We start from the raw sequence: 24,161 nt of genomic DNA on the forward strand, positions 1-24,161 counted from the left end.
GTCATTGTACTTAGGGAACGTAGAATCAAAGTGAGCAATACTTATCTCTACGAGATGTGAGAAATTTTTTAAGTAGACCTAGCTCTACTCTCAAGGTCAAAAACTCATAAGCACTTGAATATTTAAACTGATCACTGATTTTAAGTAAATGCCACGCAAATCCGGTCTTTCTGAATCAAAATAATTATTTTACAACACTGTAAGTGAATGGGACAAGGATGACCTAACAAGAGCAGTACTTGGGAAATGGGAATTGCACATTGGTCTTTTGATAATGAACATTTGAAAGCATTAGCTGATGAGCGATACTTATTATATGTCCCACCCACCACCGATTGCCATACACACAAGAAATTAAGTAGCTCACTACAAGGTCTGCTAATGTATACCATTGCGTCTGCATCGCACACACAGTAACAGACTGCATTTCATGCAGAAGCATTCTTTCAATGTATGTGCCACTCCAGGATGCAACCCAATAGTGACTTGATTGAATTCCTACCACAGGCTTCATAGCAGACCACTCTTCCCCCTTTCTTTAATGAAATTCCCTGAATGTACTTGTTGCAAGATGTTCACAGATACCTCCTACCCCATCACGTGCACTTTTTTCATGATTTGTTGCTGAAAATATCCTTATTTTTGTCTTAATTCCTGTATTACAGTGTTGACCAAGCTTATAAAGCTGAAAGTAGTTTTTAAAATGAGATGCTGCACCATCAGTCACATACACATGTTTAGGAAATGCACGGCCTCTATGTGCTATGTCATCAATTATCATGCTGACAGCATAGCATGTATGTACAGTCAGTGTAACATGTATGTACACTGTCATGAATGAGATCATCACTGACAGTAGCACAACAGTGTGATGTTCCAAGGAAGTGAGCAACACATATGAATATTGATACCTGTGATGTGCGCCAGTGATAACTTTGAATTTCTTTCTGCAAAGCAACAGACCAGTTCTCAGCAAAGTCAAAATGAAGAATCAGTGTGTCAGTACTCTAGGATGTGGCTGATTTTACTTCTGCTATCACTTGTCTATTTACAATTTGTACAAAAACCAGATGGCAGTTACGAAGAGTTGAGGGACATGAAAGGGAAGCAGTGGTTGGGAAGGGAGTAAGACAGGGTTGTAGCCTCTCCCCGATGTTATTCAATCTGTATATTGAGCAAGCAGTAAAGGAAACAAAAGAAAAATTCGGAGTAGGTATTAAAATCCGTGGAGAAGAAATAAAAACTTTGAGGTTCGCCGATGACATAGTAATTCTGTCAGAGACAGCAGAGGACTTGGAAGAGCAGTTCAACGGAATGGACAGTGTCTTGAAAGGAGGATATAAGATGAACATCAACAAAAGGAAAACGAGGATAACGGAATGTAGTCGAATTAAGTCGGGTGATGCTGAGGGAATTAGATTAGAAAATGAGACACTTAAAGTAGTAAAGGAGTTTTGCTGTTTGGGGAGCAAAATAACTGATGATGGTCGAAGTAGAGAGGATATAAAATGTAGACTGGCAATGGCAAGGAAAGCGTTTCTGAAGAAGAGAAATTTGTTAACATCGAGTATAGATTTAAGTGTTAGGAAGTCTTTTCTGAAAGTATTTGTATGGAAGTGAAACATGGATGATAAATAGTTTGGACAAGAAGAGAATAGAAGCTTTTGAAATGTGGTGCTACAGAAGAATGCTGAAGATTAGATGGGTAGATCACGTAACTAATGAGGAAGTATTGAATAGGATTGGGGAGAAGAGAAGTTTGTGGCACAACTTGACCAGAAGAAGGGATCGGTTGGTAGGACATGTTCTGAGGCATCAAGGGATCACCAATTTAGTATTGGAGGGCAGCATGGAGGGTAAAAATCGTAAAGGGAGACCAAGAGATGAATACACTAAGCAGATTCAGAAGGATGTAGGTTGCAGGAGGTACTGGGAGATGAAGAAGCTTGCACAGGATAGAGTAGCATGGAGAGCTGCATCAAACCAGTCTCAGGACTGAAGACCACAACAACAACAACAACATCACTTGTCTCTGAATCACTTGTCTCTGAATCCTATGGGTATGATGATGAGCTATGGCTTTCATGACCCATGGCCTAACCTCTGTAACAAAATTCTCTGGCTCTTCTGTCTTTTTTCACCAACCTCCTCCCTCACACAATGCATCAGTTATGTCATTGTTAGTATCCTGATTGTGAATTACTTCAACAGGCACCACTTCACCACCAGGACACACTGCACTCTCCTGCAACCAACACTTGTCTTGTGGCTCTTAACATATATACAAAAGCATCAGGTCCATCTTCTGTGTACTTCTTTCCTGTGACACTGCTTATGGTGAAATAGAAGTTTCAAATTAGTGCAGTAAATACATGTGCACACTTCCTTAACTGGCTGGCATTTTATCTACTTTGGTCATAAGGAGTATAATTTTGTAATGCCAATTTTTAAATTTGGGTTTTTTTTTTTTCATTAGGAGATATGCTTCTCTTATTGATGTGAAATATGCAGAATGTTGAAAAATTTTGAACACTTTATACAGAAAACATTGCCCACTGTGTTTGAACTGACTACCAACATATTACCCAAACAACATTTTCTGTAATTCTCAAAAGCTTTTGGATGGAGTATTTTGAGTGAATAAATTGTAAAACCTCATAAAAACGCAATTTTTTTTACATTTTTAGTAATAAATATTTATGTAATACGATAGCTGGAGCAGTGAAGACACTGTTTATAATTTTATCAGCTGTATCTGGTAATATGACAGAAAAGATAAAGAGTTCTAAGACTTTTCAAATTATAAAGGGAGGGGTGGGGAGGGGGGGGGGGGGGGGGTGGACCAGAAAAATTAAAGGGAAAATTAACTTAAATTTTGTATTTTCATCTTAAATTTGTAACTTAAAGGAAGCTCATAAATGTGCGGGTGACAACTAAATTTCAACACATTAAGAGGAAACTTTAATGCAAAACATCCGCCAGGTCTCCACTATTGTATTTACTCGAATCTAAGATTCACTTTTTTTCTGGTTTCTGTACTCCAAAAAACCGCCTGCGGCTTAGAATCGAGTGCAAAGTAAGCGGAAGTTCTGAAAAATGTTGGTAGGTGCCGCCACAACTAACTTCTGCTGTTGAATATATGTAGCACTACACAGACATGCTTAGCAGGCACAAAGATAAATACTGGCGCCAAAACCTCTGCGTCAGTAAATAAATTTTTTCAAAAAAAGGTAGAAGACAAGCTTTTTTTCTCTGCCCCGAGTTTGGACCACAGCATTTTCATACATTATCCAATGAGGTAAATAGAAATTTCATATTTTTCATCTTCGAATGTAGCAGCCTTTCAAATATTCGTAGGGGGGGGGGGGGGGGATCTTTGCACAAAAATACCAACAATGCACAAGGCTTTAGGATTGTTGCACGAGTTTTGATACGCTGGGGCTCATTAAGATTTCACGTAGCGGCACCTATTGCTTCGTGGAATTTGTGAAGCGCTTGTTGGTGTTAGTGAACCATAATGAAGCACTTTCATTATAGTGCCAAATTCAAGAGAGGAGTTCTTTCTTTTGCGGAACAAAGTTCTAATTGTGCTGCAGGTCTGCGATACGGGATTGACAAGAGCAATGTCAGGCGACGGCGACTGCAGAGAGACATACTAGTTGAATGTTCATGCAGTTTTCTCTTCACCATAATAATAATAATACGATTGTAAACATTATACCACGTGTTCTTTCATGTTTGCCGCTATCTCATTTAAATCCTGTCTGCCTAATAAACTACGAAACTAAGAGTGAGACAACAGCAAACGCAGAAGAATATACATATCATATCATGTTTATATTCATATTATTCTTATGCTGAATAGTGATAAAGTCACGGCAACGGAATAGTGATAAAGCACGGCAACTGACTAGATTTTTAAATCTAAGATGACTAATTTCTGTGCAGAATGTAATGTACTAAAGAGGCGTCTGCAAATATTTTCAAACGGAGAAAAATTTTCACTAAACACTCGTTCAGAACAGTCTGTTATTTGGTTCTAGTTGAAGTAACAACAAATAGCAGTCTCTTGTCATTGTTTCCCTAATGAGACAATTTCTCTCTCTTTTCTTTATTTTTTTTTTTTTGTAAGCAGCAGTAGCGCGCACAAAAGCAAGCCATGTCGCGAGTGGCGACAGGTTGTAAACACTCATTATCAGAATGTGACAAACAATGCATGACACGGTACAATGATGCATTTTCAGCTTAGAGTGACGTAAACACCTATAACAATGGCACTTATCAGATCAAAGCAAAATAAGCAATCAATTCAAACCAGACAAAGCACGTGAAAAAGGAAAGGTACCCGTCTAAATAAGGACGGAGCATCTGACGCAGAGCAATGGCTACCTGGTAAAGCTTAACTGCTAAGCTTGCGACTCGAACCAAACTACTGTAGTTGTATCTTCCGCCATTGGACCTAAATTGTGTCTAATGTTACAATGAATCAACATTGTTTTGATTTGGAGGTGCGGTCTTTTATCTCCCCTTGAATTTCGAGTCTCAAATTTCAGGTGCGGCTTAGATTCGGGAAATTTTTTCCTTATCTTCGAGTCTCATTTTTCAGGTGCGGCTTAGATTCAAGTGTGGCTTAGATACGAGTAAATATGGTACTTTTGGTTTATTAGTTATATTTTACTGTTCTTTACTGTTTTACGAGTTATTCACAAAATATCCAGTTTTCAAAGGGCCATACCATTTACAAAAATTAAGGTAAAACGAAATTAGTTCATTTCTTAATACTTACAATACAAAGGTCTAATATATAATTTTTCAAGAGAACTTCATGACCACGAGTTGACTTGACCTGTATGATTTGAGATGAAATCACCCCCATGACACATGGAGCGAAGTGGACATAAAAAGTGGGTGTGATGAATAAGGGGCAAGGGCTGGACCCAAATACGTGGGGTAGGGAGGGTGGGGGAGCAGGGCAGGGCAGAAAATGGGCAAAGAGAAGTGGGAGGGGAGGAAGGGAGGCAGCAGAGACCAAAGAGGGGGGAGAGGTGAGCAGAGACACGGGGAGAGACTAGGGATGAACAGAGGTGCCAACAGAGCAGAACAGCGGGAGGGAGAGGACGGAGCAGGAGGTGAGCGGCGGAAGAGAGCCGGAGGCAGTCACAGAGAGACGAGGGAGCCGGAGGCAGTCACAGAGAGACGAGGGAGCCGGAGGCAGTCACAGAGAGACGAGGGAGCCGGAGGCAGTCACAGAGAGACGAGGGAGCCGGAGGCAGTCACAGAGAGACGAGGGAGCCGGAGGCAGTCACAGAGAGACGAGGGAGCCGGAGGCAGTCACAGAGAGACGAGGGAGCCGGAGGCAGTCACAGAGAGACGAGGGAGCAGGACTCAGTCACAGAGAGACGAGGGAGCAGGACGCAGTCACAGAGAGACGAGGGAGCAGGACGCAGTCACAGAGAGACGAGGGAGCAGGACGCAGTCACAGAGAGACGAGGGAGCAGGATGCAGACAAGAGAGGGGTGTAGTGGGAGGAGGAGAGGGGGCAGAGAGATGTGGGAGGAGGGTGGGGTGTATGAGGCATGTCGAAGAGGAAAGGGATGTGATGAAGCAGGTGGAAGGTGGGAGAGAGCAACAGAAGAGTCACATTATATTAGAGGAAGAGATTAAAATATTTTGCATTATAATTATGAAACCATAGGTAACTGCGTCCATCACAGATTTAGGTGGCTGAGTACTTTAAAGTATTTAGTGCAATTTGCCTCTTATTTACACTCTTCAGTGTATGCTCAAATCACAAGAATGAGCGCTGCAGCTAGCCATTTTTTGTCAACAAGTTTGTGACCAAAGGTCTGACATAGGGCTGGTTACTGCAGATAAATTTAGCATTTACTCTTGGGTTGTATGGCGTAAAACAGCAGAGATTCAGACCTGGATGTGTCCAATAAATGTGATATAGGAATATGTTTGCGAAGCCGTGGATAAAAAGCTGGTACCTGTGATAAAAGAGGCTCTAACGAACAAGAATGGGTATCCATTTATATAGATGCTGAGTATCCAAGGATGGGGGACATACTGTCACAAAGAGAGATACTGTGCGAGACTTAGTAGTGGACATCACCTGGGATATACCGCACTCACCTCTGCTTTACAAAATTTTTAATTCTCACATTTATGTGGAGGTTTGTTACTCAGCCCAGGCTATTAGACAGCCTTCGAAGTACATAAACCAAGGCAGTGACAAGGCGATATTTACCATGAAGTAGCAGAACTATGCTAATTATTGACTCAATACTTGAAGTGCATATGTTCAGAGCAGATCGATGTTAGCAGCAACGAAGCAGCACGGTGGATATAGGGCTTGCTAACTCACGAGAGGCAACCAACAATGACAATTTTTCAGTACACCTTCTGAATAGTAAGTGTGTTTACTTCACAGAGGCCAACTTGCGCACTCAAGTGGTGCTGCTACAATGTGTTTGCACACCAGGGAGGTACATATTAGTGCATGACACTTTCCTAAATAACCAAGCAGAGGTAGGAGGAGGAGGAGGAGGAGGAGGAATAGCAGGAGGAGGAGGAGGAGGAGGAGGAGGAGGAGGAGCCAGTATCAGTAAGGCAATGGGTCAGTGTGTAATGCTGGTGGGAAAAAGCAAATTGCACTTCTTGTTTTTTTGAGAAATAAAGGGTGCTTAAGGATTCATTCTTCTGATGTGATCATATTTATCTACACTATTAGCACCACCCACAACCACCTTCACCAAATTTTTCCGTCTGTGCCAGGACAAACTTCACCCAAATATTGCTGTATGGTGTCAAAATGTTAAACACAGAACACATCATGGAACAAATGGAATTATCTTGTGCAGGGCAACCCCCCCCCCCCCCTCTCCCTCTCTCCCTCTCCCTCTCTCTCTCCCGCAAAATCCATACGGTGTGAAGGTGACAGATGCCCTGGACAGAGCGCGAGTTTTGGATGATGATGGCCAATGGGACATTGCAAAGGAGGACAGCATTGTGTGCCATTCAGAAGCCAAGTTCAGAGGGCTCTTCAATGTCGAGTGTCTGTGGACTCTCGAACCCCTGCGACTTTGGGACAAATATCAAGCCACATAATATGAAGAGATCACACACAGTTGCCAAGGGACAGCACAGACCATCAATGACATGTACTTTAACGAACTGCTGAAATTTGTTGAGGACAAAGTTATCTCAAAGGTGGGGAAAATGGCTGTTTTTGGCACAATGAATGGATGAGTTGTCCACTGATTTTTTCAGGAAACTCAGTTACACCACCACAGTTTTGAGAGCTCAATTCACCCACACTGAGCTGAACCTATTTCCATAGCAAAGGCAAACTTTAAAAACTGTAATGTGCACAGTGGAAAAGAGGGTATTTATTTCTTGGAGAACATTGTTTGCAGAGACTTATTGCAGTAGATTTCTAGTTCTCCATACACATCAAGGTAATCACTTTTCATAAACACTATATACACTCATTTTAAAGACACATGTAAAATCACAAGCTGGTGTCTTTATTTATAGGCATTATCCAGGAAGAAGAGGAAACTGTTTATATTCAAAATTCATTTCATTCAACTAATAGTGTAGATAAATATGATCACATCAGAAGAATGAATCCTTAAACGCCCTTTATTTCTCAAAAAAACAAGAAGTGCAATTTGCTTTTTCCCACCAGCATTACACACTGACCCATTGCCTTACTGATACTGGCTCCTCCTCCTCCTCCTCCTCCTGCTATTGCTCCTCCTCCTCCTCCTCCCACCTCTGCTTGGTTATTTAGGAAAGTGTCATGCACTAATTTGTACCTCCCTGGTGTGCAAACACACTGTAGCAGCACCACCGTTTAAGATGGGAAAAGGTTAGCTTCAGTGCAATATTTTGGAGTGCGCAAGTTACAGCCAAGTGCGGAAATGTTTACCGTGAGTTACACTCACCAGCAGTTGTGAAGTAAAATAGAGGCCACAGGGGCATATAACCGCCGGGAAAAGTACACGCAGCGGTTTGCATGGTGCAAGTCACAGGCAGAAGGGGCCCACTGGCCAACATAAGTATTATGAGTACCTGATACGGAGCGGCGCGCTTAGCAAAAGATGCACACATCCGCATATAAATAGGTGCTGGTTTACTAAGAAAGCATTCAAGTGAGGCAGCTCTCCTGGATGGCGGATCGTGTCACACTACCGGCTACACACAGCAGCAGATGGGGCGCCAGCGTTCCAGTCCACGTCGTGTCACTGGTTCAACTCGCCGAGGTCAACGCGGGGCCTGCAGCCAGCCAGCGGCGGGCCATGCCACGGCTCACTACTGCGGGCAGACTTGTTGGCCCCCAACACATGCCAGAGGCATCCCGAGGTGAGGGCCGCAGATTCAGACATTGGATCGCAGGCGCTTATTGTCGCCCGCTACCTTAACCACGATGGTGAAGAAGCGTGCAGTGGGCCGCATGCAGCTCCCGGCGAGCGGCACTGAGGCAGCAGGGGCAAAGACCGCTAAGTCGATTGTCGGCGCATCCTAACGCGGCTGTACAAGGCCGACACACAGCAGTGTGTGCACAGGTCACTGAGGTAGCCATTCCGCACCAAGCCATTTCGCAGTCAGCAAAGTGGTGTCCTCAGCATTGCGGGACCCTGTGACGCAGACCAAGGGGAACGCGACACTGTAGTTGGAAACAATAAATCGCTTGGAAAGTTCAGACGAGTCTTAATACGGTGCGTTCTACCTCTTACCGCTACATTTGGTGTTGCTGTTACATTTGGTGTCAGAAGATCCCACTACATTTGGTGTCAGAATAGTGGACGTCGTCTGTACAATACGAAGTTCGAGCCCACCACCTGCATTGCAGTCACAAGAAGTGGTGAATTTTCACCAGTTTTCTTTTGAGTGTTGGACATTTTCTTTCTTTTTTTGTGTTTTTGAGTATGGGTCATGGCAGGCCATTGAAGATGTTTAGCGTGGGCATAGTATTTTTTGTTGTCAGAGTAAGTGTTACAGGGTGTATACGTGGACAAGGAAAAAAATTTCCCGGATTTTTCCCAGATTTCCCGTTTAAAAATACGTTTTCTCCCGGGTGACAGTATATTTTCCCTTATCAATCCATTGAATGGTTACGGTTTTATACCCGGGCGTACAATATCCGGGCACTTTAAAAAACGAAACTCAGGGAAAAAGACACGTTTAGGAAACATCTTTGATGTGCAGCAACATGTACGCTGCTTATTTTCGTATTACAAAAATTTACACTGGAATTCCACCAAACACTGCATGTTACTTTCCGAATAATTGAAATCTAGATTTCGATGCGCTTTTGTAGGCCGTTCGTAGCTCATGTCACGTGATCTCGCCAGCCGATGACAGCGGATATTCAGAGCATAGGACACGTGATGTAGTCAGCCAACAGCAACATCACTGTTAAGTAGCACGAACACAAAAACAGGGAAAGTTAATAGTTTAAATTAATATACATAGTGTTGCTACAAGAAAAGCAGTTTTCACATATAATATTGTTCTCAAGCTGCATGAGAAGCTAAGCTTTCGCATATACTGTTGATCTTTTTTGCGAGTGTTACACTTAAAGATAGATCACACAAATGTGCCAGCAAAATTTTTTACAATGACATAAATGTCTGACCTTCAGGGTTCGAAATTCTTCTAAATGGCGCGTCATCAAAGAGTTAATTTTTAAATGAGAGTCAAACGCTCTGTGATTTAATAAATTCATAGTACATTCTTGCACATAGTTCAACTTACGTAAAAGGATATTTACTGTGAAAGGAACGCTTTTCAAACCACTATTCGCAAAATTTTCCCGCGACCAGTTAGAAATAGGTTCTTTTTAGCAGTTGCCAGAAAGCGCAGATAACAGGCGACACCGAGCTTGGGTAGCTATCACGACGTAGGAAGGCCGTATGTACGTACGTGTAAAACATTGAAAGATCATATGTTATGTCATAAAAGAAACAAGACATCAGAGGATACTGCAAGAGCATCGGAATTTCGTGAACAATATTAAAATGTGCACATTTAAAGTGCATACTTAAAGTGCACATTCGAATGTCCGGATTCCCAATGATGTAGATCTCGACCCGATATTAAGCTTTCCAGTGTGGTTTTCGGGTTGTAAATTTTCTTGGAGCACCAGTACTGTATTATATCATGTTTGGTTCTTTATTATGACATAATGCCGTCTGTGCTAGAAAATGAAAACGTGCACTTCAAATGCATCGAACAGTTGAAATTAGCCAGTACTGTGGAATTAAACATTTCGTTTCAAATACAGTGACTGCCTCTGCGGAAAAGGTTAACAAAAGTCTAATTTCTTTAGCAAACAGACAAAACCAACTTCATTGTTCCGTAAGGCGATTAATGCTTGACTGTCAGAAAGGTGGAAATAAAATAAAATCTGTAACTAATGACATATTTTAGCCTTTCATAATTAGGTGAATGTGTTTTAATTCACTTGATAGCTCCCGGCCACAGATATCCGTTTTGTTTTCATTTGACGTGAGAGTAAACGAAGGGGAAACAGCAAAATCACTAAATGTAAACACGGGGCATGTGGAGACTACCCACTATAACTCAGACTGCTCTGCGCATCAGCCCTGGATCTACGACATTTGCAAACCGGGTCAATACTAAAATAAATCGATTTTTCAAAATATGTTAATCTTGTAGCGCACATCTTTCTGAAAAGTCTGAAACATAAAGCATATGTATTCGAGGAAATGTAAGATATATTATTTGGTCTTAAGTACACAAAAGTGCAGTGCCATGCCTCTTCATAAAGCATGTTTCTACCGCACGTCCAAACTATATTCAGGCGATTGGAAATTGAAATGTCCTGTGGTGCCTCTCCTGTTCCCAGTCAGCCGGTTTCACAGTCTGCCCCTCTTAAAAAAAAATATCGCAATTAATAGCGGATGGGACTATTTGTAATCGAGAGAACAAGAACTCTTCAGAAAATCTGAACTCTTTATTGCCTATTAGTTAATAACACGCTGTTTTGTGTGACGTAAAATTAAATATAGAATATATAAAACCAATACTGACAAGAGATAAGCAAGAAATTACACATTTCTTCAAACCTTAGCTCCTAGCGGTTTTTTTTCTTTTTTTTTTTTTTCCTCTCTCTCTCTCTCTCTCTCTCTCTCTCTAATCTTGCTACAGCTTTACATGGCGTGCTTTCCTTTCTGTGAAAGAATCTATTACCTCATCAAAGTTCGTCAAACGTTTTGCTACATAAAAAATCGAAATGTTATTTAATACTGAAAACGCTGTTAATACATATAATACCCAAGACTGGTGTGGTTTCTCGATCTGATTACGTCTATTTTGTCACTGTCTGCTACATAAAACAAAATAGGCCCTTCTAATATGGCAGCAATTTTGTAACACACCAAATAAACGAAACTGTTTTGGCACAAATGGCCATTTTTATAACACGACAGAATATAATCCACGAAGTACCAATATCAAATGCCTATTAGTAGGCCTACCACAAGCAAAAAGCTTTATCTTAGGAAATAATTTCACATTTCATTAATACGCACCAGCTTCTCAAGCATGAGATCGAAAAGTAGTATTACGAAATTTTTACATAAATATGGAATCGTCTTATTCTTCCATAATTTGTGTCATATCCCTGTTTCTTCTCCTTCCTCGTTCTAACAATCTTGTCATCACCAATTCTATAACTATTGCTGCCATTGTCAAAATTTGTTTGCCGATTAACTTCACTAACCCTGTCAGAATCACAGGTTTAGTTATCCCGCGATTAATTTCCGGTTGGACGTTATTACGTGTTCGAACAACATGTTTTCCGCGTTACTTCCAGAATAGAACTTACGCGTCTGCTAGTCGGGGACTGTACAACTGGTCCTTACTAGTGTAGCGATCTGGCCAAAAATTTTCTGTCAAAATTTCATTTTCTTGGATACACCAAGAGGATAATACGTAATCTTTCTCACCTGTTATTCCTGTAAGTCGTTTATTTCCATTCTGGTAGTCTGAATCTATGGATTTCTCTAGTAATTATAACAATGCTGATCATTCGCAAACCCAATCAACCACATAATCAGAGAGCAATTGGCATTCATCCGTTTACTCCCTCAGCTCGTATTGCCCCCACCCCCTTTTGTCTGCAGAAAGTTTATTTCTAGATGCGACGAGGATTCTCCTGATAGAGACATCACATACACTATGCATGCATTCAAGCCAACTTATGATTCATTCAGAAATCAACTTAAAATGTGTTCAAAAATGTTCAAAAACCAACAGGAAAGCGTTTCAAAATCATATGAATAATCTATAGACAAATGTGCGCTGGATGCTGGGTACTTTGTGAAACAAGTTTTTTTCCCTCAAGAAAATGAATTTGGCACCCCCTTTTTCCAGTAGCATCTAGCTGCTTGCTGCGACTGCTTGCACAGCCAACAGCCACATTCCTGTAGCCAGAAGCGGGAGAATCTACTACTCAAACGTGACTCAACTGCGCATGTGCAGGAGCCCACGCGTAACTGCTAAAAAAAATCGAATGTAAACAGTTGCGACTTCACGCTCATTGGAGACAATTTGTTGGTACGAAGCACTGCATAGTCTTCCTAAAGCCTTTGACACATTTTCAATTGGCAGACGCTTGCATGAGCACTGTGTGTCATTGTTGTATATGGCGCATTTCCTTTGCAATTTAAGTTATTTTCGTTTTTTTTTCTCTCTCTTATGTTTTATTGTTGAAGAATTATTCTGCAGTAGCGGGATACAGTAATATCCTTTGTTAGAGGTCGGTTCTTACCAGACAAAATTACAAAAATTTAACTAAAAACTCAAACAATGAAAAATTCCCGGAATTCTACAAATATCCTGGGTTTTTCCCGGATCTCCCGGTTGTCCCCGGTCGTATACACCCTGTGTTAGTGTATTTGGAGCAGTAAAAGATTTATTTTTTATTCTTTTTTTTTTTCATGGCACTTAATTACTTTTGTATGATGGTACTGAGGTGTAGGGAGTCAGGTTATTTTTGTACTTAACTGTTTTGTTTCAGGATTAAAGGGGAAAGAAAGCAACACAATGGCAGAGTCAGGAACGCGAGGTGTGTCGGAACCGGAAGCGGTACGCATTTTGTTGGAAAAGGTAGCACAGTTGACAGCGGACAATATACAGCTGAGAAATGAATTAACATCTAGAAGTGAGCGGGAAACTGAATTGGATCAGTCGTTGTTGCCAAGCAGCATGCTGCAGCAGGAAACTGATCCAGCTGCCGCGAGTTTGATTACTCTATTTTCTGGCAAGGAATCTGAGGATGTGCATTTGTTTGTGGAGGACTTGGAAACTTCAGCTGTGATGAATGACTGGTTGGATGAACAGATGTTACATGTAGCCAAGATTAGCTTAACAGGTGAAGCGAAAATGTATGTAAGGTGTTCTGAGGCCTTGAGCAAGACAGGACAGTTTAAGCAGTCAAAGGAGGGGCTTTTACAGAGGTACAAGAAACAGAATAGCACTCGGTACTTCAGGGAGAGGTTGAGTACAATGACGAAGAGACAGGGAGACCATAGAGAAATTTAAAGACAGAATAATAGAAATCAGTGAGTACACTTGAGAGTTGAGTCGGAGCGATGAAGCAAATGGTGTTCTGTTGCAGGAAGCTGAGCAAGGGGCACTTATGTATTTTTGAGGGGGTTACCGGTGCATATATCATGGAAAGTGTGTGAAGGGACTCCGAAAGATTTGGATTCAGCCATTCGGCTGGCAATCCAATGTGAGGAAATAGACGTGGCAACAGGGGTACGTGATAGACAAACAGTGTTTACAGCGGGTATAAAATGTTAAGTCTGGTTGTATGGGACATGTGCAGAGGCAATGTACTCAGTCGCCCAGGAATACAGCAAGGGGTGGAAATCAGCAGTGTGGAGGATGGAGAAGCGGAGACTGGAGAGGTGGACAATCTTTAAATGACAGAGGGGGCCCAAGACCCACCTAAGGGAGGTCTCGTTTAATTTCAATACAACAAATATGTATGCAGAGGTGGAATGTTCAGTGGTGGGATCCGTAGGAACTAAAAAGTTAACTTCCGCATAGGGAAAGTCCCATTTAATGCATGCATGGAAGTAGTACCATGGGTAATCGAGGGCTACGACATGATCCTAGGAGTAGATTTCTTGTATCAACATGATGCCAAAATTGACCTTGGACAACGAACTGTGGAACTTGGTGGAATGTTATTTCCGCTAGGAGAAACTGTTGTCAAAGCAGAGCTGTCATGAGGGGTGTTCAACGTAATGAAGAAACCAATTGAACCGTGTACAGTAGCATTAGGGCTTAATTCACATGAGTGTGTGTATTGCGTGACAAAATTAAGCAGTTGAAAGAAGGAGAAAGAGAGCATAAGGAAGAATTATTGTAGGAATTTAAGGATTTGTTTTTTCCACAAGGGCCGTTGCCAGCACCTCCATTAGTTCAAAGTAGGATACCAACAGGGAATGAAGCACCTGTTTACCGTAAACCATACAGAATACCAAAGTATTTGCAGCCGATTGTGGAGGATTTCATTTATCAGCAGCTTGCGAGCGGTATTATAGAGCATAGTAATAGTTGCTGGGGAGTGGGCATTGTCGTTGTGCCTAAAAAATCTATGGATGGAACTAAGAAATACAGGTTCTGTTGTGGCTACTGATACCTCAATAATAAGACAGTAATGGACGTGTACCCCATTCCATAACATATCGGAGACTTTGGATCACTTAGGACAGTGCCAGTACTTTTCTACGATGGATTTGACAAGTGGTTATCATCAGTTAGAAGTGGCTCCACAGGATCGTCCAAAAACTGCTTTCTCTACTCCTGGAGCCCATTACCAGTACATCAGAATGCCATTCGGTTTGAAAAACGCTCCGGCAACATTTCAGAGGTTGTTACGCAGTGTCTTGAGGGGTTTGAAACCACAGTAGTGTCTAGTCCATTTGGATGACATTATAGTGTTTTCAAGTAGTATGGAGCAACATAGACAGCAGTTAAGCGAAGTCTTTATGAGGTTCAGAGCAGCTCGTTTGACGTTGAGCCTGGAGAAGTGTCATTTTGCATTGGAAGAAGTGAAATATTTGGATCATATTATTAGTAAGGATGGAGTGTGAACAGATCTGAGGTTGGTACAAGCTGTAAGGGATTTTCAGGAACCGAAAATAGTTAAGGAAGTACAGTCATTCATCGGAATTTGCAATTTCTATTGGAAGTTCATGAAGGGTTTTGCAGATTTAGCACAGCCGTTGACGCGATTGTTACGGAAGGGTGTAAAATTTGAGTGGACAGAAGAGTGCCAGAAAGCATTTGACAAACTGAAAGTCCAGTTCTTGTGTTTCCATATTTTGAGAAGGAGTTTATACTAGCATGCAATGCATTGAATCGAGCATTAGGGTGTGTTCTTAGTTAGGAAATTGATGGGAAAGAACAGCCTGTAGCCTATGTATCTAGGCGGTTGAATGCAGCAGAGAAGAATTACTCAACAACAGAGAGGGAATGCTTAGTGTAATCTATGTAATCACATATTTAAAATGTTATATATATGGAATAAGATTTCGGGTAGTGGCAGATCACGCTGCATTGAAGTGGTTATTGAGGTTGAAGGATCTGTCCACTAGAGTCACTAGATGGGCTGTGAGGCTTAGTGTAATTATTGACTACGAGGTGGCGCACAAGCCAGGGAAGAAGCACAGCAATGGGGATGCACTGAGTAGGAAGGTGGATAAAGTAGAAGTCATAGGTTGTGACATAGCAGTATGGAAAGAATTACAGGATGCTGACAACGATTGTAAAGTGTATCGGACACAGCCACAATTTAATATGCATGACGGTCTTCGTGTTGAGAAATGAAGTTAGGGCCGAGGGTAGTAGTGCCAGCGAAGCTGAGCGATGATGTTTTAAAGGAAGCACATGATCACGAGTTATCTGGTCATGGCGGGTGTATAGTGACAAATAGGATAGTGGTGGAGAGGTATTGGTAGAGAGGTAAGAAAGTAGATGTGGATCAGTACGTCAAGAATTGTATACCATGTGCGCAGAGAGCAGATTTGAATCGGAAACAGATACAGCTACAATGATTACCGGAAGCAACATGTCCATTCTCTATGTTGGGTATTGATGTCTTAGAACCTTTCAGGCAAACACCATAGGGGAACGGATTTGTTCTGACAATAATACACCATTTTTCGAGGTATGTGGCGATGGTGGCTATCCCAAATCAACAGGCAGCAATGGTCGTGCAAGCATTAGTAAACAACTCAATTTTGCAGTCTGTTGTATCGGAGACAATAATTACTGACCAAGGGACCAGCTTCATGTCGGGTTTAATGAAGGAACTGTGTAAATTGTTGAACATAAAGAAGTTGAGGACGAGCGCATTGCATCCACAGGCGAACGGAAGAACAGACGGGTACACAGACCAATCAGGACGATAGTGGGTTTTTATGTGGATTCTCATCACTGTCATTGGGGCAAGTATTTGAAGCTTATTGTATGCGCATACAATGCGAAAGTCCATACCAATACTGGTTTATCTCCATATGAGGTAATGTACAGGCAAAAAATGCCATCACCATTTGATTTGGTGAGGCCACAGAAAGGAAGGACCGGTGATTCTGTATGTCAGTTCATGAGAACAATTCAGGATGTTAGAAAACGGGTACAAAAGGCGAATACGAAGGCTTTGGAAAGGCAGGAAGATGCAGTGAAGTGGAAAGCAAGTTTACCACAGTATAGAGTGGGGGTAATGGGTAACGCTGTCCAGTCCCTGTACGCAAAAAGGGAAAATGAAGAAGTTCATCACAAGGTATCAAGGGCCATACCAAATTGTTGAAACCACATCCTCCATTAATGTTAAGTTTCAGCTACCGACTAGAACAATGATAGTACACATTGGGCAGTTGCGGCCATTTAAGGGTTGCCTGAATGTGATACCAGGTGTGTCGCAGGAAGGAAGGAGGAAAAAAGAGAGAGTGAAGGGAGGTGCTAAGCACAGAGAAAACCAGGAAGATAGAGTAGAGCAAGAAGTACCGTATGCTTTGCGATCCAGAAAGTAGTGGAGTATTTGTAGTTTTTTTTTTTGTTTTCTTGTTATGTGTCATTTGGTCATTTGCGTAAATTAATTAGGCATTGTATTTTCTTATGCTGTATGTGTTTTCGAGTATTGTGAGCCTGCTAGGGACAGCAGTCTTTTGAAGAGGGAGGAAGGGTGATGGTGATTCCTGTCCTCAGGTCACTGAAAAAGGGAGCGTTTAGCAAGGTTGTGGAAGTGAAAACTAAAGAGGTCTGGCTGATTTCGGCATCTAGCAACCGGTATGCCGAGATGACAAGGGAGGAATTACGAAGCTGCCATAGAGGAAAGGTAACGGTGTGTCCAGCCAGGATGGTAAGCACCAATCCGGACACGTGCATGATGTGGTTATTTTTAGCTAGGGCGGAAGGAATAGACTGTCCAAGTGACATCGTGGAGCCCAAGTTTAGCTGCAACGGATCAGGATGCATTGGATCTTCTTCACCTACAAAAATTTGATAGTAGTAGTAAGTTGTTTTGAGCAGGGAGTATTTGCCAAAGCGAAATGTATAGAGCTAGAGAGGACCGGAATTTTAATCAATGGAATTGCGTGTAACATAATAGGACCAATCTCCCATCTGCCACTGTCAATTTCAGGAGCCTCACAATTGAATGTTACGCAGCCACAGCTGTAATGGCCAAAACCCACTTCAGAGTTTTTGTCAAGGCAGAATGTGACCTTACTAAATCAAACTCTGGAGCCAGGTCTGTTGAGATCCGTAAACCTGTTCATTTTAGAGCAATAGGGGTGCATATCAGCTGAACAGCTTGTGCAACATGTCGCTGAGTATAGGGAAAAGCAACGGCAAATAACATTCATTTTGAGCACTTCTGTGCCAAGTGTCTCCGCAGTCTCAACTTTGTTATGTGTTGTGTTCATTCTGATCAGGCAGAGAGCCAATGCCAAGAAGGAACCAAGGGTAGTCCAAGTCCCAGTGGATTAGATACGGAGGGCGTGAGACAAGTAGGTAAGGGGTTGACCGAGCAGTGGTCATCCAGTAGGGAATTTTTATGTTTTGTTTCATGTCCTTGTTTTAAGGGGCACTAGACCACATTTAGGTTTTCTAAAAGTAAAGGAGTATATCATAGGTGCCAACCCAAACAAGTTAAGCGATAGTTAAAGGTCACCCCGGGGACCGGGTCTTTCCGAAGGAGGGAATAATGTAGAGGCACCACCATTTAAGATGGGAACAGGTTAGCTTCGGTGCAATATTTACAGCCAGGCGCGAGCCTCTTTACAGTGAGTTGCACTCACCAGCAGTTGCGAAGTAAATTAGAGGCCACAGGGGCATAGAACAGCCGGGAAAAGTACACGCAGTGGTTTGCATTGTGCCATGTCACAGGCAGAAGGGGCCCACTGGCCAACCTAAGTGATACGAGTACGTGACACAGAGCGGTGCGTTTAGCAAAACAGAGGCATACAGCCGCATATAAATAGGTGCCGGTTCACTAACAAAGAATTCAAGTGTGGAAGCTCTCCTGGATGGCAGGGCGTGTAACACCACTGGCTACACACAGCAGCAGATGGGGCACCAGCGTTTCAGTCCATGGCAGGTTGCTGGTTCGACCATCTGAGGCCAACGCGGGCCACACCACAGCTCGCTACTGCAGGCAGACTTTTTGGATCCCAAAAAACGCCAGAGGCATCCCGAGGCGAGAGCTGCAGATTCGGATGTCGGATTGCAGGCGCTTGTCGTCGCCCGCGATCTGAACCACGACGGCGAGGAAGAGTGCAGCGGGCCACCTGCAGTCCTGGCAAGTGGCGCTGAGGCGGCAGGGGTGAAGATCGCCGAGTCAACTGTCGGCACATCCTGGCGTCGCGGCCATACAAGGCTGACATACAGCAGTGTGTGCACAGGTCGCTGAGGCAGCCATTCCGCACCAAGACATTTCACAGTCAGCAAAGTCGTGTCCTCAGCATTGCGGGACCCGGTGATGCAGACAGATGGGAACGCAGCACTGTAGTTGGAAACAATAAATCGCTTGGAAAGCTCAGACGAGTCTTAACACAGTGCCTTCTACCACTTCGCGCTACATTTGGTGTTGCTGTTACATTCGGTGTCAGAAGTTGCCACTAAAACATGAACATGTAAAGTCTGAAATATCTCAGTTGTGGAATATCTCTGCCAATATTCAGTTTAATCATTATTTTTTTTATACGGCAACTGATACTAAACGTGCTATCACTTATAAAACAGTTCAACACAATTTATTGGGTTACAACATGCTAGGCAACAACGAACATGGGCATAGATTGTAATAACGTTCATTCTCATTATGTCCTTTCAAGGAATGAAATTGACCTCTGCACAACAGTCATTCTATATTTGGCTTTCACGGGATGGCAGGAAGAAACAAATGATGCATACATCATGGCAGCTAAACTTTGTACAGAGTTTCAGCAGTCACTGCTACAAAAATCTGAAACTTGCAGCGGTGTTTTGTTTCTTTAAAACATTACGAGTTTAAAATTTTACCAGTATTAATTGTGGCACCATTTCACGCTGTCACTTTAAAACACAGCAGGGCCTGAACACAATTTTGTTTCACTTTTTTCTCCTGGCATTTCCTCCCAAACACAATATGTATATCAGGGAAGTAGATTAAGAACCCAGATTCATCAGCAATGAAAATAACTCTCAGCTTGTATCCATTACCAACCATTAGAAAACATTCTTACAGTGTTCAGTACTTTCCACTTCCACTGTCACACTTTCTCCAAAGTTTGGCAAGACATTACAGATTTCGTCTCTCCATCATATTTCAATCTAGCCAGCCCTTCAAGACAGTGAATCTTTCAATCTCAGCTTCAGGGTGATTGCTTTGGGATTCTCTCATGATCAGTTTCCACCTACAGAAATGTTTCATTTCATTTCATGAAGGTGCATAGTTTCTATGTCCTTAAAGAGGGAAATATTAGACAATACACAGGTATGCATAAGCTAATCTAACTTTTGAGACAAAATTGAACCAAATTTTGCACTTGTTGTCCTCATGCTACTGGTTACAATCTCGATTTTTTCAATTTTTATGTCAAATAATTTGATGTGGATGTTGCTGGATATTTTTAAAATGCACTATCATCTGAGGAACACTACCTCAAAAAGTATAATAATACTTATCACTTACATATTGAGGTAGGTTATTCTTAGTAATTAGATAAACAGATCTATGTAACGGTTTTTTAGTATCAGCCTTAGAACTCTCACAACATAATTTTTTAGATTGGTGTGTATGATACAGAGCAATTTTTGTTTCACAAAAATTTAAATAAGCTTAGCAGTAATGTACTTTGAAATATTTCATATCACAGGAACCCAAGTTAATGTACTGCAATGATTCAACAGAAAATGTTCCTTACACACCGATTAATGAAAGTTGTGGGAATTGCAAAATAAGATTTTATCACCATTTATACCATAAACGAGTATTTAATGTTAATCACAGCCCTAGATGTGGTTGAACTGACTTTCTGCAGCTCTGTTCTTCTAGCATGATCCTGCTGGCATGCTCTTTCGACACATCCATCACCGGCATTTCATAATTAGCAATAAGCACATTATCAATCTTCTTCAATACATTTGCAGGGAAGCAAACTGCATCACATCTTTGTCTCTTAAGGGCCTCATACTTCCAATGTTACCATCATTGAACACCAGACAAGCATTGTATAATGCAATTTTAACAATAGTATGTTGTCTTTGGGCGTCTCTTCCAAAGGAGGTTATCAAAGCTTTTTTTCAGGTTTGTGTTCCACCATGTGTGAGTTTCTTTAATACAGCATAATTAATCATATTGTACCCAGGCTCACAGCCTTCTATACTCTCCCAGGCTCACAGCCTTCTATACTCTCCAGATGCTTCTCGGACAGCAGGAAATATTAAAAGCGTCATAAACAAGGACAGAGTCACATAGTAAAGAGGATGTGCCACTATCTTGTTTGAAGCAAGATGGCTTTTACATCATTTGTAGCATGAATTACTCTCCGAAGATTGGAAGCAATTTTCTAACATGCTACAGAACTATGTGGTAGTAAAAATAATTTCAACATTTGACAAATTTTTCGCACATTCCCCCTCAAAGGAAATACGTACAAAGTTTAACTGCACAGTTTTATCACATGATGTCATGTTTGAGGGAAACTGTATAATCATTAGAAGTAACTGTACAGTTCCGGCAGGTTGTTCATGTGCAAGATTTACTAGTCTTTAATAATGATATACTGTGAAGTTTCGTCCAATAATTGTACAGTTTTTCATTGATTTGTCATCACCAGTTACCTAAATCTCAACAAGTTGTCACAAAAACAATATGTGCTTTTTAATTTTGTTGTAGGCTTCTGTATCCTTGGGATACAAAATGTGTTTCCTATTTTGATTGTGTATTTAAAAAATGGCCATCTACTATGTTTTAATCTGCAAGCCACAACTTTCTGGGGCCTTACACAACTTGTGACAGTGTAGTGAATAAAATAACATTCAATCCATTTTTTTGGGAAGAAAGAAGCAACACAGCTGCGCAACATCACAGCAATCCAAAGATCTCAATTTCCTGTTGTCACAAACACTGCACGGAATGCAAGAATTGATAGAACTACGAATGGAACTGAAGGGAAAACTGAACGTAGGGCACACACCTTTCAATTCAGATACCGTAAGGATTCTAGACTTTGATAGTTACCAGCTTAGTTCAACTGATGGTGTGCAGGCCCCTGTAAATGATGATGCATAAATTTGCTCCCTTTTTAATGCAGGCGGACTATGAGTGTCAACATTCAGTAAGTGCTGGTTTTAATCAATGCTAGATTATATGGATAGCTTTACAAAATCTATACTACAGCATGGCAAGAACAGGAGTACAGACATGAAAGTGATTTTTTTTTCCACTCTTCAAATATGGAGATAGATTGTGTGTGTGTGTGTGTGTGTGTGTGTGTGTGTGTGTGTGTGGTGGGGGGGGAAGATATGTTATTTATTTGTTTCCCATATTCAAGCATCATTGGAGCACTGCCAGCGTCTACCCCCCCCCCCCCCCCCATGCCCCACACACACAAATCCCACATATACGGCAGAAAATGTTACTTGAACATGTACCTATTTTTTCCTGAATCTCTTAAAACAGACTTATCAGATTTGTATCTTAAGTATAGCTGAAACGATCAGCCGACATTTCACTTACCTCTTCTGTCAATTTTATGGGTAAATAAAGTGTTACACCATCGAAGGTCTTGCAGCGCCCAATGCTATCTGCAAGACTGTTCAGTATCTTGCTTCTTATACTTTTGGAATCAACAGTAGGAGAGAAACGTACTTCATATTCAAATACTCCTTTGTCTGGTTGCACTGCTAACCTTATGTAATTGGCTGTTGCTGGTATACTGCAAAATATAAATTGTTGCAATCTAATTCCTCAACTAAAAATAAAACATTTAGGATGAATATCATATTTTATAAACTTCTCTTGCAATTTAAATTTGTGGGACATGGTGAGCAAGAAGGTTTAAGGAACAGGGAAGGAAGTGAAAAGTATCCCATACAATTGCCAATGAGGTAAGCGAATTTTTATTAATCCCAGGTATCTATTCAACTGAAAATTGCTCATAGATTACAACCTTGGGCCACTGGCACTCTAACCCAGACACCAGGTATGAGCCCTAATGTGGTCAACAGTTTTAATTCAAGATGTTTCACAAGTGGACACACTTCACTCTCTTTCCACTGATACAGTAAATCAAACGGAAAATTCTCCGAAATGTTTGATGGACATCTAATGTGAACATTAGGGACAATGAAGCAGAGGAATTTTATTCAAAAATGTTCAAATGTGCATGAATTCCTAAGGGACCCAACTGCTGAGGTCATCAGTCCCTACACTTACACACTACTTAAACTTATTTATACTACGAACAAAACGTACACCCAAGCACGAGGGAGGACTCAAAACCTCCAGCAGGAGGGGCCGTGCAATCCGTGACATGGCACCTCTAACTACACAGCCACTCTGCGTAGTGGAATTTGATTCATCAAAGAAGTCATTCTCATGGTTCAAGGCATTATCCTATTGAAATATGGATGTAAAGTTTGCTGATGGACGTACACAAATAGCTCCAAATCCTTTAAAAACAGCAATTGGCGTTCAGATCATTTGCAGTATTTTAAGAGTTAACACTGAACATTGTGTTCAATGGAGCCTCAAGCCATCATTCTTGATGAATACCAAGCAGAAGAGAGAAAGTGTGTTGACATGCTACACATTACAAGTAGCATAGGACAGTGATTTTTTAACTGCACGCATGCACACTTTTCAGATGACAGTCCACCAAGCTTAATCTGTGCACCACTCTTACATACCACAGTTTTCAGTATAAAACAAATAAAATAGAGCATTTTGAATATACCTAAATGAATCAAAACCACATTTCTTTGTTGTTGTTGTTGTTGTTGTTGTCTTCAGTCCTGAGACTGGTTTGATGCAGCTCACTATGCTACTCTATCCTGTGCAAGCTTCTTCATCTCCCAGTACCTACTGCAACCTACATCCTTGTGAATCTGCTTAGTGTATTCATCTCTTGGTCTTCCTCTATGATTTTTACCCTCCACGCTGCCCTCCAATACTAAATTGGTGATCCCTTGATGCCTCAGAACATGTCCTACCAATCGATCCATTCTTCTAGTAAAGTTGTGCCACAAACTCCTCTTCTCCCCAATTCTATTCAATACCTCCTCATTAGTTATGTGATCTACCCATCTAATCTTCAGCATTCTTCTGTAGCACCACATTTCGAAAGCTTCTATTCTCTTCTTGTCTAAACTATTTATCATTCATCGTCAACATTGTCAAAAGCTTTCTCTAAGTCTACAAATGCTAGAAATGTAGGTTTGCCCTTCCTTAATCTGGCTTCTAAGATAAGTCGTAGGGTCAGTATTGCCTCATGTGTTCCAACATTTCTACGGCATCCAAACTGATCTTTCCCGAGGTCGGATTTTACCAGTTTTTCTATTCGTCTGTAAAGAATTCGCGTTAGTATTTTGCAGCTGTGACTTATTAAACTGATAGTTCAGTA

General features: G+C 41.5%; 1 protein-coding gene across 1 annotated transcript in view; it reads right to left on the minus strand.

The window, feature by feature from the left end:
• LOC126237063 (piwi-like protein Ago3) overlaps positions 1-24,161 on the minus strand; it is a 214,726-nt gene that overhangs the window by 141,460 nt on the left and 49,105 nt on the right. Inside the window, exon 5 of the mRNA XM_049946849.1 lies at positions 22,277-22,475. Coding sequence (XP_049802806.1) covers positions 22,277-22,475 — 199 coding nt within the window. The remainder of the gene's footprint in view (positions 1-22,276; positions 22,476-24,161) is intronic.

This window comes from Schistocerca nitens, chromosome 2 (assembly GCF_023898315.1).
Source record: "Schistocerca nitens isolate TAMUIC-IGC-003100 chromosome 2, iqSchNite1.1, whole genome shotgun sequence".
Lineage (NCBI taxonomy): Eukaryota > Metazoa > Arthropoda > Insecta > Orthoptera > Acrididae > Schistocerca > Schistocerca nitens.